The sequence below is a fragment of the Peromyscus leucopus genome, chromosome 7, assembly GCF_004664715.2.
Source record: "Peromyscus leucopus breed LL Stock chromosome 7, UCI_PerLeu_2.1, whole genome shotgun sequence".
Lineage (NCBI taxonomy): Eukaryota > Metazoa > Chordata > Mammalia > Rodentia > Cricetidae > Peromyscus > Peromyscus leucopus.
The window spans coordinates 2,641,648-2,656,539 of NC_051069.1; the positions used below are offsets into that span (position 1 = coordinate 2,641,648).

The following is a 14,892-nucleotide window of genomic DNA, read 5'->3' on the forward strand; positions in this document are numbered from 1 at the left end:
TCTGACCTGTTTTGATTGTTTTTTGTACGGGGGTAGTTTTTGCATAGCATCATTTGAGAAAGAGGTTGTCTGTTCTTCAGTGCATTTTTTTTTTTTTTTTGGCCCTTTTATCAAGAACTAGATGTCAGTTTCTTGTTTTGTTTTGTTTTGTTTTGAGACAGGGTCTCTCTATCTAGCCCTGGCTGTACTGGGACTTACTATGTAGATCAAGCTGGTCCACTTGCCTCTTCCTCCCATGTGCTGGGATTAAAGGCATGTCCACCACACCCAGCTCAATGTAGACTTATTTTGAAGTCTTTTGTTTTCTCATTCCATGTGTCTGTTTTTATGCTAGGAGCATGCTATTTTTTTTCACAATGGCTCTGTAATATTCTTTGAAGTCAAGCACTTGATATGTCTAGTACTGCTTTTTATTCCTCACTTTGGGATTGCTTTGGCTATTTGGAGTCTTTGGTATTTCCATATAAATTTTAGAGCCCCTCCTGTTTCTCTTTAGAATTGCATTCAGATGTAGATGAAGACTGCAAAGAATTTGTAGATCACTTTTCTAAATGGCCATTTTCTCAATATTCTGCCAAACATGTGAAGTATTTCTATTTTCAAGTGTCTCTCTTTAGAGTTAGGTCTCAGGCAGTCCATATTTAGGGGTCAGGCTGTCCATGTGTCTAGAAAGGAGCTCAAGCTGGACTACAGGAGAATTTCTGGTGGTTAGGTAAAAGCCAGCAGTACTCAGGAACTCGTGAAGGTGGTTTGGATCTGCCAAATAAGTAATTTCCCTGATTTCTGGCAGAAGGGGCATATGGGTCCATACCTTGGTTGCATATCAAAGACCATGCTGGCATCCAGGCTCTAAGTCCCTTTTTACAGTTCTACTCACTCCCATATTCTACTTGTTATATATTTCAAACTAGCACCCTAGCTCTCCTCAGGTTTCCCTCCTCTGTAAGGGACAAGGTTTTTTCCTCTGCCCTGCTATTCACCTTTTTCTACATATAGTCCTAGTCATGTCCAGTCTGTTCCTTTCTCTTTGCTTTGAATTCTTCCAAATGCATCTGGATATTTTCTCTTTCATGGCCATGTCCGGTCTGCTTTCTTTTCTCTCTGCTCTGGACTCTGAATATTTCTCTCTCTCTCTCTCTCTCTCTCTCTCTCTCTCTCTCTCTCTCTCTCTCTCTCTCTCATGCTAATAAAAAATTTCCCCTTAACTATACCATGGGGCTGTCATGTCAGCAGTTTCTTTCTTTCCTCCTTTTTTTAAAAGTAATTCTAGTTTAAAAAACTATTCATTTATTTCTATTTGTATGTGCATTGGTGTTTTGCCTGCATGTATGTCTGTGTAAGGGTGTTGGACCCTGGAGTTACAGTTGAGAGCTGCCCTGTGGGTGCTGGGAACTGAGCCTGGTCGCTGGAAGAGCACTCAGTGCCATCTCCAGCCCATTAGCACTTTCTTACTGTGCCCCCTGGCATTCATCTGGTGTTGAAACCCTAGTATACATTTAGTGCTTCATAATTTCTTTCTCTTTCTCTTCCTTCCCTTCCCTCCCCCTCCCTTCTTTCTTTCCTTCCTTCCTTTCTTTCTTTTTCTTTTTCTTTTTCTTTTTTTTTTTTTGAGACAAGGTCTCACTATATACCCTTGGCTACCTGGAACTCACTATGTAGCCCATGCTGGCCTTGAACTCATAGAGATCCACCAGCCTCTGCCTCCTGAAGCATCACCATGCCCAGCAGATTCATCACTTTCCTTGTCCAGATTTTACCGTCTTTGGCTAAGCTTTAGTCCTAATTGGTTTTGTTTGTTTTTGAGGCTATTATGATTGGTACTGGCTTCCTGACTTTTTTCACAGTGAGCTGCTGGTACATAGAAAAGCCACTGACTTGCTGTTGATTTGTATCTTCCTCCTCTGCAAGCTTCAGGTCTTGAATGCGTCGGGTCCTATCACTTGAAAACAGGCAATTCGCTTTCTTTTTTAATTTGCATCTTTTTATTCCTTCCTCTTGACTCAGCAGTAGTTGCTTTCAAGGATGAACTTGAACTGGTTTTCGTGTGTGTGTGTGTGTGTGTGTGTGTGTGTGTGTGTACAAAATCCTTGGGTATTTTTAGTGTCTCTGCCTCCTGAGATGTTCCAGGAACACAAGGAGTGACATTTTTACTTCCACACAAAAGGAGACTGGGTATACCTGTGTATTGGGTGGGAGAGGAAAGGCTGGTAAGTTCTTGCGTGAGCACTGGTGAACGGTGTCAGGGCGGGAGATCACAGCAGAAACTGGGCTCTTCTGGTTGAAATACTTTCTTGCTTTCTCAGATGCAGCCAGCTTTTTCCTGCCTTCTTCACCTCCCGGGATGACTGGTGCTTGAGAACACAGTCCTGAATGGTTTACCTAAGTGCACTCCCTTTTCTGAGAACAGGAAGTCAAAAGGTGAGTGCCAGAGCCACCTGCTGCTTCTCCTTTGCATAGGTTCAAGAAGAGCCTGGACGTGCTCTTTGGCCGCCTTGTGAACATCCGCAAATACACTCTGGAAGGTAAGAAGGCAAGGACTGTGGTGTTAATTTTTATCTACATAGAACCAAACCAGCCTTCAGTCCACAGACTCGTAAGGTTGGAGAAATCTCCCCCAAGCAGCCAAGAAGTTAGGAAAGGTGAGTTTCCTTTTTTTTTTCTTAAATCTTACTCCAAAAGTTAATACTGAAAAGGATACAACCTTATGTTTACAAAGAGATGAACCGAGGAAAAGAACCTGCCTGAAGGATGCGTTATACTTTTAATTTTTTTTTTTTTTTGAGATTTTCTTCCCTTGTAAGTCTGTTTTTCTTTGTGGTATTCAATACCTTATGTTGGATTTAAAAGGCAGGCACGGTTTGTGTAATGAGCATTAGACCCACAGATATAAAGGCAGTGGTATTTGCTAGTTCACTCAGTTTCTGTTTTTCTGTCGTAAAACGAGTTTAGTGCTAACTAGTTGGTTATAAAGATTAAATGGGAGAGTAAAGGAATAGTCTTCATTCACAACAATAGTAAATGTTCTGTGCACATGAGCATGCTCACTCCTGTGTAGAGATACATTTTAAACTAGATGTAGTATTTGACTGACTGCTGTTAATTTTTGGAGAATATTGAGTTGCTTTATATTTATTTATTTAGTTAGCTATTTACTTATTTTTCTTTTTTCTCTTTCTTTCTTTCTTTCTTTCTTTCTTTCTTTCTTTCTTTCTTTCTTTCTTTCTTTCTTTTCTTTCTTTCTTTTTTTAGATAGAGTCTCTCTATGTAGCCCAGGCTGACCTGAAACTCACTATGTCGATAGGTTGGCCTCAAACTCAGAAATCTGCCTGCCTCCACCTCCTGGGTTCTAGGATTAAAGATGTGTGCTACCATGTCCAGCTAATTACTATTTCTTTATGGGCATTTTAAAATGAAAGGTTAGCCAGATACAAGATCTGAGTGTTGAGTGACATGGGCTGAGAAGAGTCTTACTATGGAGGTTAACCAAGAGAAGCAAGGGTCTCCTTTTGAAGGGACTTGGTTCTAGAACTGATTGATGCTAGAGCCAATTGTATGAATTTTGTTTCCAGACCTAGAAATTCTAAACCCCAGATCAAATTTCTGTCTAGGGCTCCCAGGGGTGGGAAGAAGGGAACGGGATGAAGGGCGGGGACTTCCTCCAGCTAATTGCACCTTTAACTCAGAGAGCCCAGCTCTATGCTTCTCTCTCCGCAGAGGTAAGGGTGGAAGCTGGTCCCGGTGGCAGTCTGGCCAACTGCTTTGGTAGGGCTGTTTTAAGTCTCCCTCGGCAAACCTGGTGGATGGGCGCCTTGCCTGATCTTTCCTAAGCTATTTCTCCAGAGAAGAAATCTCTTCTGCCTCCAGTTTGGAGTTGAACTTTGACATTCCCGGGAACATGCTGAGTTAGTTTTTAACCAGAAGTTCTTTGTTCTGTTCAGCGAGCCCACCCACCTCCTCTGCTGGGCAAGGCTGGATGGTCCCCACCTGTGAAGATGATTTCATGGAGGAAGCTCTGTTGGCGTTATCATGTGTGGACCCTGGGCTGCTACATGCTGCTGGCTGTCATTGCCCTGAAACTGTCCCTCAGACTGAGATGTGACTTCGATGTCATGGATCTAGACTCGAAGGAATTTCGAAGCCGGTACTGCAGGGATTTCCTGTACAAGACCCTGAGGCTGCCAGCAAACAGGTCCGTCAACTGTTCCGGGGTCACTCGAGGGGAACATAAAGCAGTGATCCAGGCGCTGCTGAATAACCTGGAGAGTAAGAAGAATCGACAACCCCTCACAGAGGCCGACTACCTTAGTATGACAGCAGACTGTGAACAATTCAAGACTAAAAGGAAATTCATACAGTTCCCGCTGAGCAAAGAAGAGGTCGACTTCCCCATTGCGTATTCCATGGTGGTTCATGAGAAGATTGAGAACTTTGAAAGGCTGCTTCGAGCTGTGTACACCCCTCAGAACGTATACTGTGTCCATGTGGATCAGAAGTCCCCAGATACTTTCAAGCAGGCAGTCAGGGCCATTGCATCATGCTTCCCAAATGTCTTCATAGCTAGTAAGCTGGTGTCAGTGGTCTACGCTTCCTGGTCCAGGGTGCAGGCTGACCTGAACTGCATGGAAGACTTGCTCCAGAGCTCCGTGCCATGGAAATACCTCCTGAACACCTGTGGGACAGACTTTCCCATCAAGACCAATGCTGAGATGGTCCAGGCCCTCAAGCTATTGAATGGGCAGAACAGCATGGAGTCAGAGGTACCTCCTGCACACAAAACGTCCCGCTGGAGATATCATTATGAGGTGAGAGACACATTGCACATAACCAGCAAGAAGAAGACCCCTCCACCTAATAACATAACCATGTTCACGGGGAATGCCTACATGGTGGCCTCTCGAAACTTCATTGAACATGTATTAAACAACTCCAAAGCCCAACAACTAATCGAATGGGTAAAAGACACCTATAGTCCTGATGAGCACCTTTGGGCCACCCTCCAGCGTGCCTCATGGATGCCTGGATCGGCTCCCTTGCACCCCAAATTTGACCTCTCAGACATGAGATCTATTGCAAGGCTAACCAAGTGGCAGGGCCATGAGGGAGACATTGAGCGTGGGGCGCCTTACACCCCTTGCTCAGGAATCCACCAGCGGGCTGTCTGTATCTATGGGTCTGGGGACCTGCACTGGATCCTTCAGAACCATCACCTCTTGGCCAACAAGTTTGACCCAAAGGTGGATGATAATGTTCTTCAGTGTTTAGAAGAATATTTACGTCACAAAGCCATCTACGGGACTGAACTGTGAGACACACTGCAAGACAATTGCTACTTGCATGGCAGGAAAATGCCAGGACTTACTGGGGCCATGTGGGGTGGGCCTGGGGCTCTGGACTCCATGTGTCCCTAAGATGAGGGGGCTGCTACTGGAGCATGGGTAAGTAGATCTCTGCTCCCCGTGAGCTACTGCTGGTGAATGTGGCTATTCCCCAGTTCTCTCCCCAAGAGCCCCTCTTTGGCTTCCTCATAGAGCCAGAGCAAGAACTGTTACTTAGGAGAATAAGGTAAAAACACGTGACCAGGGACTCTAGAGTTTGGCTGAAGGTTTTCTTACGGGTTCTCTACAGAGACTCTGTTTTAAATATTCCTGGGGTTGATCACAGGAGGGGAACTTGAGTGGAAAGAACCCTCCCCTTTTGTACTGTTAATTTAAAATAAATAGCTTCCAAACCAAAGTCCTATCCCTACAGTGTTGTCTATGAACCCAGAGATAATCTAAACAGATAAAATGTGTGAGACTTTTCTCATATGCTGAGGACAGTCTCTAGTGGCTGGCAGGAAAGTCTTCTACATCCTGTGTAGATGGCAAACTGAATCACAGAGCCAATTCTCTCATTACAGAAAGCCTTCCTAATTTTGTTTACACTGGCAGATTCTGACTTTTCCATAAGGGGAAGGACAGAGTGATTTAACTAGCTTGAACACTATGTGTTCAGGAGGAGTGCATGGAAGCTTCCTGGCCAAAGCTTGCCATCCTGTAGCAGCAGCCATTTCACTGGAGCTCATTTACTTAGGGGGAGAGGTTGCGCTGTTAATAATTAGGCTGGAAAGGGAAAGTAACTCTGTCTTGCTAAACCAAGATGCCTAAGTATTCTGTGTTTAAACCTCTTGAATCAAAGCTGCTCTGTTTCATCACGTGAGTATCAGGCACACCATTTGCCATTCTGTAGATCATGCATTTCCTTGTGGGGACACAGTAATGTGTGAACATACATATGTATACATGCTAAAATATGGACATTTACAGGTATACATTCCCCTGTGAAATCTCTTCTCTCTGAAGACCCAGAGCTAATTGTTGGCCAGTATGCATTCTATTCTGTAATGAACAAGGGACACTAAAAACTATAGGCAGAACCTTTGAATATGGTATAGCCGACTTCCTGTGTATGTGTCCCAGAAGAGGGATTTATGTACAAATTAACTTGTGTAATTTGAATGGAGTTCCCATCAATATGTTCTGTTAACATGTCTCTTCATCTCAAATCTTGACCCAGTTAAGGCTTTCTCTCTATAGCCAACTTTTACTGTGCCTGTGTCCCCTAATGGCGTGTGATTGGAATTTTTTTTCTTTCGGTTTTGAGACAGGGTTTCTTCATATAGCCCTGGCTGTCCTGGAACTTGCTCTGTAGACCAGGTGGGCCTTGAGCTCAGAGATCCACTTGCCTCTGCCTCCCCAGTGCTGGATTAAATGGGTGCATCACCATGCCTGGTGGAATTTTCTATTTCTTTTATTTCTTTTTCTTTTTCTTTTTCTTTTTCTTTTTTTTTTTTTTTTTTTTTTTTTTTTTTTTTTTGGTTTTTCGAGACAGGGTTTCTCTGTGTAGCTTTGGAGCCTGTCCTGGAACTCACTTTGTAGACCAGTCTGGCCTTGAACTCACAGAGATTTGCCTGGCTCTGCCTCCTGAGTGCTGGGATTAAAGATGTGCGCCACCACTGCCCAGCAGAATATTCTATTTCAAAGTCAGCAATTCCGTTTTTTTAAATATTGGCCACCCTGGGTAATGGGCATTATCACTACAGACTTACCCAACACTGTAACATTGAGTTCTTTGCTCCTAGCCTTACCTCAGAGGTGACTAGTGGGCAGTGACAGGCTTGGTGACAGTGTCGTGAAATCTGTTGCCAGCAGCAGTGACTATTCCTGGCCCTTCCCGGAGGAGGAAGGAGGAGGGGATGTTGCCCTGTGGGATGTGTGTAGGGAGACCTCCCAGAAGTTACGTCTTCACGGCTTCATGGTCAAGGTCCCCTGAAAGCGTTGTTCATATGACTGAGCTGTAGCTTTTCATATAAATACATTCAAGCTATTGGTCTGTGGACTTGTCATTTTCTAGGAAACAAGTTTCTGGAATTTTCCAAGATTAAAAGTTTCTTTTGAAAACGAGGCAGGTGGATGAAAGTCGGGTTTTTGTTTGTTTGAACAGCATGAGCTCGTCTAATCAGAAGGAGCAAACTTCACCTTGTTGGGTGTACTTTCAAGGTCACATGGGGAAGCCAGCACATCTGTTGAGTTTTCCTTCCCGGGTCTTACCTGTTTCTGTAACCTTTCTCTGGGAAGGAAAAGCCTCATAACTGAATCGAGCTATTATACTTGTATCACACTCCAAGGCTTCATTTCCTCCTCTCTGAGGTCTGGCCATCACTGGGCTGTACTTTAATAACTGTGTCTTTGTCGCACGTGCTGCTCATTATATTTGTTCTTGGTTTGGTGGCAGTCGTCTCTTGAGAGAAGAAAAGCAGCTGCTAACTTTGGGACATATAGTTTAGTTGGAGAGGTCAGGTAAGCTGTTTAAAAATGGAGATTAATATCTTCTCTTGCCTATTTAAAGTGCCTTCACTGACCAAACCAAAGATCTATGTATTCCACTTAGTCATTATTTATTGCAAAGGTGAATAAGTTATAATTCTCACTTTTATAAATCTTGATGTACTGACAACCAATAAAATCATTCCTTCCACACATATGAACTGAGTTCTTGTTATTTATCACACATTGTTATTGAATTCTTTGTTACATTTATGTATGGGGGTGGGTAACAGGACACACACATGCCATGGCGTGGGTGAGGTGGTCAGGAAACAGTTTTGGGGAATAAGGTTCTCTCCTTCCACCATGGGGTCCCAGGACTGAACTCAGCTTACTAGGCTTTGTGGCAAGACCTGCTTAGCCACCTTGCTGGCCTCACATACTGTTATTGACACTGGGAATAGGTCAGTAAAATGTCAGCAAAATATGAAAATTCCCACACTCACATTATTCATTATCAAAAGTGCCAAGTGCCAGAGAAAAACCAAGGGAAGTGATGGAGACCTTGGGATAGTAGGGTGCAGAGGTGTGAGGCTGTTTTACATTTTTAAGGTAGTCAAGGAGGCCCCCCAGTGAAAACAGCACTTTCTAGAAGAGGTATAAAGGAGGCAGGGGAATGATTCATGGGGATCAATGAAAGAAGAACATTCTAGGCCAAGAGACCTGCAAGGCCTTGCAGCAGGAACACACATGCCAAGTTTCAGAACATCAAGGAAGCTAATTCGCATGGACTGGAGAGGAAGACCAGTTGGATACCTTATAAAGAAAAGGGGTTGGGCCGGGCGGTGGTGGCACACGCCTTCAATCCCAGCACTCGGGAGGCAGAGGCAGGCGGATCTTTGTGAGTTTGAGGCCAGCCTGGTCTACAGAGGGAGTTCCAGGAAAGGCATAAAGCTACAAAGAGAAACCCTGTTTTGAAAAACCAAGAGAAAAAGAAAAAAAGAAAAGAAAAGAAAAGGGGGTCATTCATTTAGTGATTGGGCAGTCCCATCAATTTGGTCTCTGGTGAGGGTCTTCCTGGCTGCATCAGATCATGGTGGACAGCATCATGGTGGGAATACAGGGGGAAAGAGCAGATGATGAGACAGGAAGCCAAAGCAAGGGGCATGGGCCAATCTTGTTCCTTTCTAAGAAGCCTTTTGCCAGGCTTAACAGAGGCCTCATAAAATGATATCACTTTCTCCTAACGGCAGCCACTGTGCCCTCTCACAAGGCTCCACCTCTCACAGCATCTACCACCCTTTTTATCCCCACATGGGGGACCAGTTTTGCAACACATGAACAAATGAGTGACACACTCAAACCATGGCAAGACCACAAAGGAGAAAACACAGAAGTGACCCCCAGAGACATTTTGCTAGGCTGGCTGGCCAGCAGTCCCCAGGGATCCTCTTGTCTCCGCTTCCTCAGTGCCAGGATTATAGGTGCATGCCACAGTAGCTGGCTTTATTTTTTTTTTAATGTGTATTGGGGAGCAACTCAGGTTTTCATGCTTGCCAGGTAGGCACTTACTGACCTGAACCCTCTCCTAGCCTCCCTCTCATTAACATATTTTGAGGTATACGTGTAGAAAAGTACAAAATGTCCATAGAAGACGTCTTACAAAGTAAACACACCTGTATAAGTAGAACCCGGATCACAGAACATAACATGACCAGCATTCCAGGGTGCCTCTGTGCCCTTTCTGTAGTGACATTACCACACACTGTTCTACTTTCCCATCAACAGGGACCAGGGGTACTAATTGTTTCACCAACATGTCCAATATTCTGCCTGCCAGTGCTCAAAGAGATCAGAAGAGCGTATGAGATACCTTGAATCGGGTAAAGGTGGTTGTGCGTCACCTGGTATGGTGCTGGGAACCAAATTCAGGTCTCCGTAGGAGCAGGACATTCTCTTAACCACTGAGCAACCTCTTCAGCTCAAAAGCACAGTTTTAAAGGCAATTTCTCCTGGACTTGAATTTCAGGAGCTTCACAGACTTAAGAGTTGGAGAATAGTCGGTAGAGAGTGCACAGTGATCCAGAGAGCTAAGGCCACCTGATTCTTTCAACATGTTGCAATCTCTTGAACCTTTTTTTTTTTTTTTTTTTTTAAAAAAAAAAAAACACCTTGCTTACTCTTAATCCCAGGCAGATTTCATTCACGTATGTACTCAGAAAAATAAACCATTTTATTACATTGTGCAAAAAAAAAAAAAAAAAAAAATTAGACATAGGAGTTTTTAACCAAAGTAGAGGGCATTTTTAGAATGGATTAACAAAATCAATGTATCCTGGAGCCCCCTGGAATATAACAGCAGATAGCTGGGCTGGAGAGATGGCTCAGCCGTTAAAGGCTAGTAGGCTCACAACCAAAAAATAACAGCAGATAGCAAGCAGTTATGTAGAGTAGCTTTATACACGTTGTGATATTATTATAACATGGTCAGGGAATAAGCAAGCCCTAAGCATTTTAGGCTAAATGCTGTAGATTGCACTTACTGGTTTTTTAAGTCTTTTGAGACCCTCTGAAACAGAGCCGGGCATATAGCTCAGTGAGTAGAGCACTCCCTCAGCATGCATGAAACCTTGTGCTGGATCCCCAGGATCACATAAACCAGGTGTAGCGGTGCACACGTGTCACTTGGGAGGCGAAGGAAGGAGGATCAGTTCAAGGTCATTTTCTGTTACATGTCTGGTTTGAGGCCAGCCTGAGCTGCAAGAGAGTCTGTCAAAAAAAAAAAAAAGTGCTGAAAGAGCTCAATGAGTATTGTGAATTCCATTTACTTACTACTCTTTCAACAACTATCAACTATGGTCAGTTTTAATATCCACTCCTCACCCTTCATGCTTTTCGAAATGGTAGACACCACGTCTTAAAAATTTTTTTTTAGTAGTAAGAGCCTGTTAATCCAGTGGATTCTCACTTCATTCTATATAATATGTCCCATAGCAGCAGGGTTTTAAAATGCTTCCATAATTAGCAAGGTCACAAAGGACAGCTGGGATATTTTCATGCATTCATTTTTAGCTATTGAAGTTTCACGGCCAGTTTCCCCCCAATTGAATTTTTGATAGAAGTAGACTTCTATTAGAGTTTCACTGTTTTCAGGCACTTGAATGAGGAGTTTGGATCCACCTTTGAGTGCCATCAGCTTCTAATATTGCTGATCTGTGGACCTCATCCGTGACCATGAGCTGACATCTTGGCCAGTAGGTCTTGATTAATTAATGGTGGCATGTTTGTTAACAATCTGAACTTCTGGCTCTGTTGATTTTTCATGGAAGATTCCCTGATCTGGGATTCTTTCATTCCTATAATTAATCTCCTAAACTTAATGTAAGATCTTGTCTGAAGGCTTAAAAATTTTTCTTTCATATTTCCAATCTGTTCTTTGTAATTCTTAGCCACAAAGACCATTATTAAATGGCTCCATGATGAATTGGGTGTGCAAGGGCTAAGGAGATGGGGCTCAGAGGACCAGGTTTTGGATGGAGACACACAGATCTGGGGAATCTGGGCAAAACGGAGGCTTAAGGTTCATTGAGAGACTCTATCTCAAGGGAACAAAGTGGAGAGTGCTAGGGTAGGCCATCTGAACTCCTCTGGCCTCTTTATGAACATGCACTGGGGTACATACACAGCACACACACACACACACACACACACACACACACACACACACACACACACACAAAACAAACACCTCTGTATGAACATGCACTGGGATATGTATACACACGTGCATGCGGACCAAATGTGTGATGATGCACAACTGTAAATCCCAACACTTATGTGGCAGAGGCAGGAGGACTTCTGTGAGTTCAAGGCCAGCCTGGTCTACATAGCAAGTTTCAGGGCAGCCAGAGATTTAGGGAAAGTAAAGGAAAGGAAAGGAAAGAGGAAAGGAAAGAGGAAAGGAAAGGAAAGGAAAGGAAAGAAAAGAGGAAAGGAAAGGAAAGAGGAAAGGAAAGGAAAGAGGAAAGGAAAGGAAGGAAGGAAGGAAGAAGAAAGAAAGAAAGAAAGAAGGAAAGAAAGAAAAGAAAGGAAAGAGGAAAGGAAAGGAAAGAGGAAAGAAAAGAGGAAAGGAAAGAGGAAAGGAGAAAGGAAAGGAAAGAGGAAAGGAATGAAAGAGGAAAGGAAAGAGGAAAGGAAAGGAAAGAGGAAAGGAAAGGAAAGAGGAAAGGAAAGGAAAGGAAAGAGGAGAGGAAAGGAAAGGAAAGAGGAAAGGAAAGGAAAGGAAAAAGGAAAGGAAAGGAAAAAGGAAAGGAAAGGAAAAAGGAAAGGAAAGGAAAAGAAAGGAAAGGAAAGGAAAGGAAAAAGGAAAGGAAAGGAAAAAGGAAAGGAAAGGAAAGGAAGGAAGGAAGAAAGAAAGGAAGAAGGAAGGAAGGAAGGAAAGAAAGAAAGGAAGGAAGGAAGGAAGAAAGGAAGAAGGAAGGAAGGAAGGAAAGAAAGAAAGAAAGGAAGGAAGGAAGGAAGGAAGAAAGAAAGAAAGAATGAAAGAAAGAAAGAAAGAAAGAAAGAAAGAAAGAAAGAAAGAAAGAAAGAAAGAAAGAAAGAAAGAGAAAGAAAGAAAGGAGCCAGTGAAGTGCTTAAGAATTTCCATGCCCAGATATAAAGGCCTCCTGTAACCTACCCTGATTCTTCTGGGCATACAAAAATGAAGTGCTTTCTATTCCCCTTTGCCATGTATTCTGATCTCACCAAATCCACACTTCTTCACTACGCTGCAAATGTTTCACTTAGTTGAGATACATATTTGTTTAGGCACACACACGTGTATGTATATGTCTGTGTACATTTAGTTTCTCATATACCTATTCATTTATGATTTCAGAATTTTAGTGTTAATGACAAACTGTGAACTGTGATTAAGGACTATTAAGAGATGAACTATTTACTGTGGTGGTTTGAGAGAGAATGGCCCCCATAGGCTCATATGCTTAGTCCCCTTAGTGGAACTGTTTGGGAAAAATTAGGAGGTGTGGCCTTGTTGAAGGAGGTGTGCCACTGGGGGCGGGCTTTGAGGTTTCAAAGGCTCACAGCCAGGTCCATTCTCTCCTCTCTGCCTGCAGGTTAGGAGGTAAAGGTCTCAGCTATTGCTCCGTGTCACGCCTATTTGTTCCCTGCCATGGTGGTCATGGACTCACCTTCTAAGACTGTCAGCAAGCCCCCAAGAGTTGCCTTGGCCATGATGTTTCCTCACAGCAACTGAATAGCAACTGAGACGCCTCAAACTGACTCACGGTAGATGACCACAAATATCAGCCAATCGCTCATCTATTATTAAATCTACGGAAGAGACAATTCTTTGTCTATTGTTTGGATCTCAAAACACAGCTTTATCTTTAGTTTGTTTCTAAACTAGATGAGCTAGTTTTTCCTCTTGTGCACTGATGGATAACTGAACTTCAATCCTGGAGCCTGGTCTTGTGGGGTAAGTTCTTGTGTGACCCTTTCCTCCCATTTCAGGAGAGCCCCTGTTAAAACCTATGGGAAGATTCAACACCACAGGGATGGTAAGATGGCTCAGCAGCTAAAAGCACTTGCTGCCAAGACCAACAGCATGTGTTTGATCCCTTGAACCTACATTGTGGAAGAGAGAACAGCTTTCCACAAATTGTCCTCTGACCTCCACACCAAATAAATAGAAGTGTAATAACAAAAGACACACTACAGAGCAAGTGTTGGTCATATGATGTATAGTGTATGGAAACAATTGTAACTAATTATAACATGCGCCTGGCAAAAGCAGGTGTGCATTGTGGCTAAGAAGAATTCCATCAACTGATGGAATGTAGAACTTAGGTTAGACATCGTATTCCAGTTAGCTGCCCACTTACTCTAGGGACCTGAAATAAAAACGTATTCCAACAAAGGCCACTCATTCAGCTTCTGAGCAAACCCTAAGTACAGATCATGTCATAGTACAAAGTTGGATTTGGAAGAGAAATGGGTTGAATCACACAATTTTTCACCCTTTTCTCCCCCGCAGCCTGAGTGCTGCCTTACAAGAAGCTACTAAACAATTAGTAGGGCTCAGTTGGTAAAGTGCTGGTTGCCTAAGTATGAGGACCTGTCTGACCCCAAAACCTACTTAAAAAGCCAGATGTGGGGAAGTACACCTGTAATCTCAGCACAGGAGGAGTAGGGACAGGAGGATCCTCCAGACTTGCTGGCCACCCATTCTACCCTACATGGTAAATCTCAGCTCCCAGTGAGAGCCTTGTTAATTAATTTATTTTTTCCAATGTGGGTGTTGTGGATGGAACTCAGGTCCTCAGGGAAGGATATTTTAATACATTTATGAAAAGCTATTTTGCTGAACATTTTTACCAACTTATTATCTCCTAGCAGAGGGAAAATACTGACCCCCTTTGCTATGGAGGCATTCTCTCAAAGAAAGGAATTCAATTCAGACTAAGTTTTTTTTCTTTTCTTTGTGTGCAATGTGTGGGTGTGTGCATCCATGTGGAGGCCAAAGGCTGACATCAAGATGTCTTCCTCAGTTCTTTGAGATGAGCCTGGATCTCGACACTCTGGCTAGTCTGGCTGGTCAGCAAGTCCCAGGAATCTGTCTCTGCCTCCCCAGGGCTGGGATTCCAGGTGCTCACTGAGGGGCTTTTGTGGGGGTTCTGAGGATTCAAACTCTTGGTCTTCATGGTTGAGCAGAATCAATTTGACTTAATGAGCCATCTCCCCAGTTTGAGTTGCACAAGTTTAAACTGAAGTTTAACTCCCCACCCCGATCCCCTAGGAGACAGGGTTTCTTGGTTTAACAGTCCTGGCTGTCTTGGAACTTGCTTTTTAGACAGTCTATCCTCCAACTCAGAGTTCCGCCTGCCTCTGCCTCCCAAGTGCTGGGATTAAAGGTTTGTGCCACCACTGCAGGCTAAACTGAGGTTTATTGAATAAAGCAAGCACTCCAAAAAATTGGGGTGGGCTGTCCAAAGGGGAACAGCAGGTTCGGCATTATGGATTTTAAAGTTGTATGAAATACTTAAGTGAGAGGCATATTCACGAATATGCCCAAATCATGGTGGGC

At 43.4% G+C, this 14,892-nt stretch overlaps 1 protein-coding gene across 1 annotated transcript; it reads left to right on the top strand.

The window, feature by feature from the left end:
• Positions 1-1,717: 1,717 nt before the first annotated feature.
• On the top strand, positions 1,718-5,733 carry Gcnt3 (glucosaminyl (N-acetyl) transferase 3, mucin type). The gene is made up of 2 exons (XM_028865866.2): positions 1,718-2,639; positions 3,939-5,733. Exon 2 carries the CDS (start codon positions 3,993-3,995, stop codon positions 5,304-5,306), a length of 1,314 nt encoding a protein of 437 aa, XP_028721699.1. The 5' UTR covers positions 1,718-2,639; positions 3,939-3,992; the 3' UTR covers positions 5,307-5,733.
• The last annotated feature ends 9,159 nt before the right edge of the window (positions 5,734-14,892 follow it).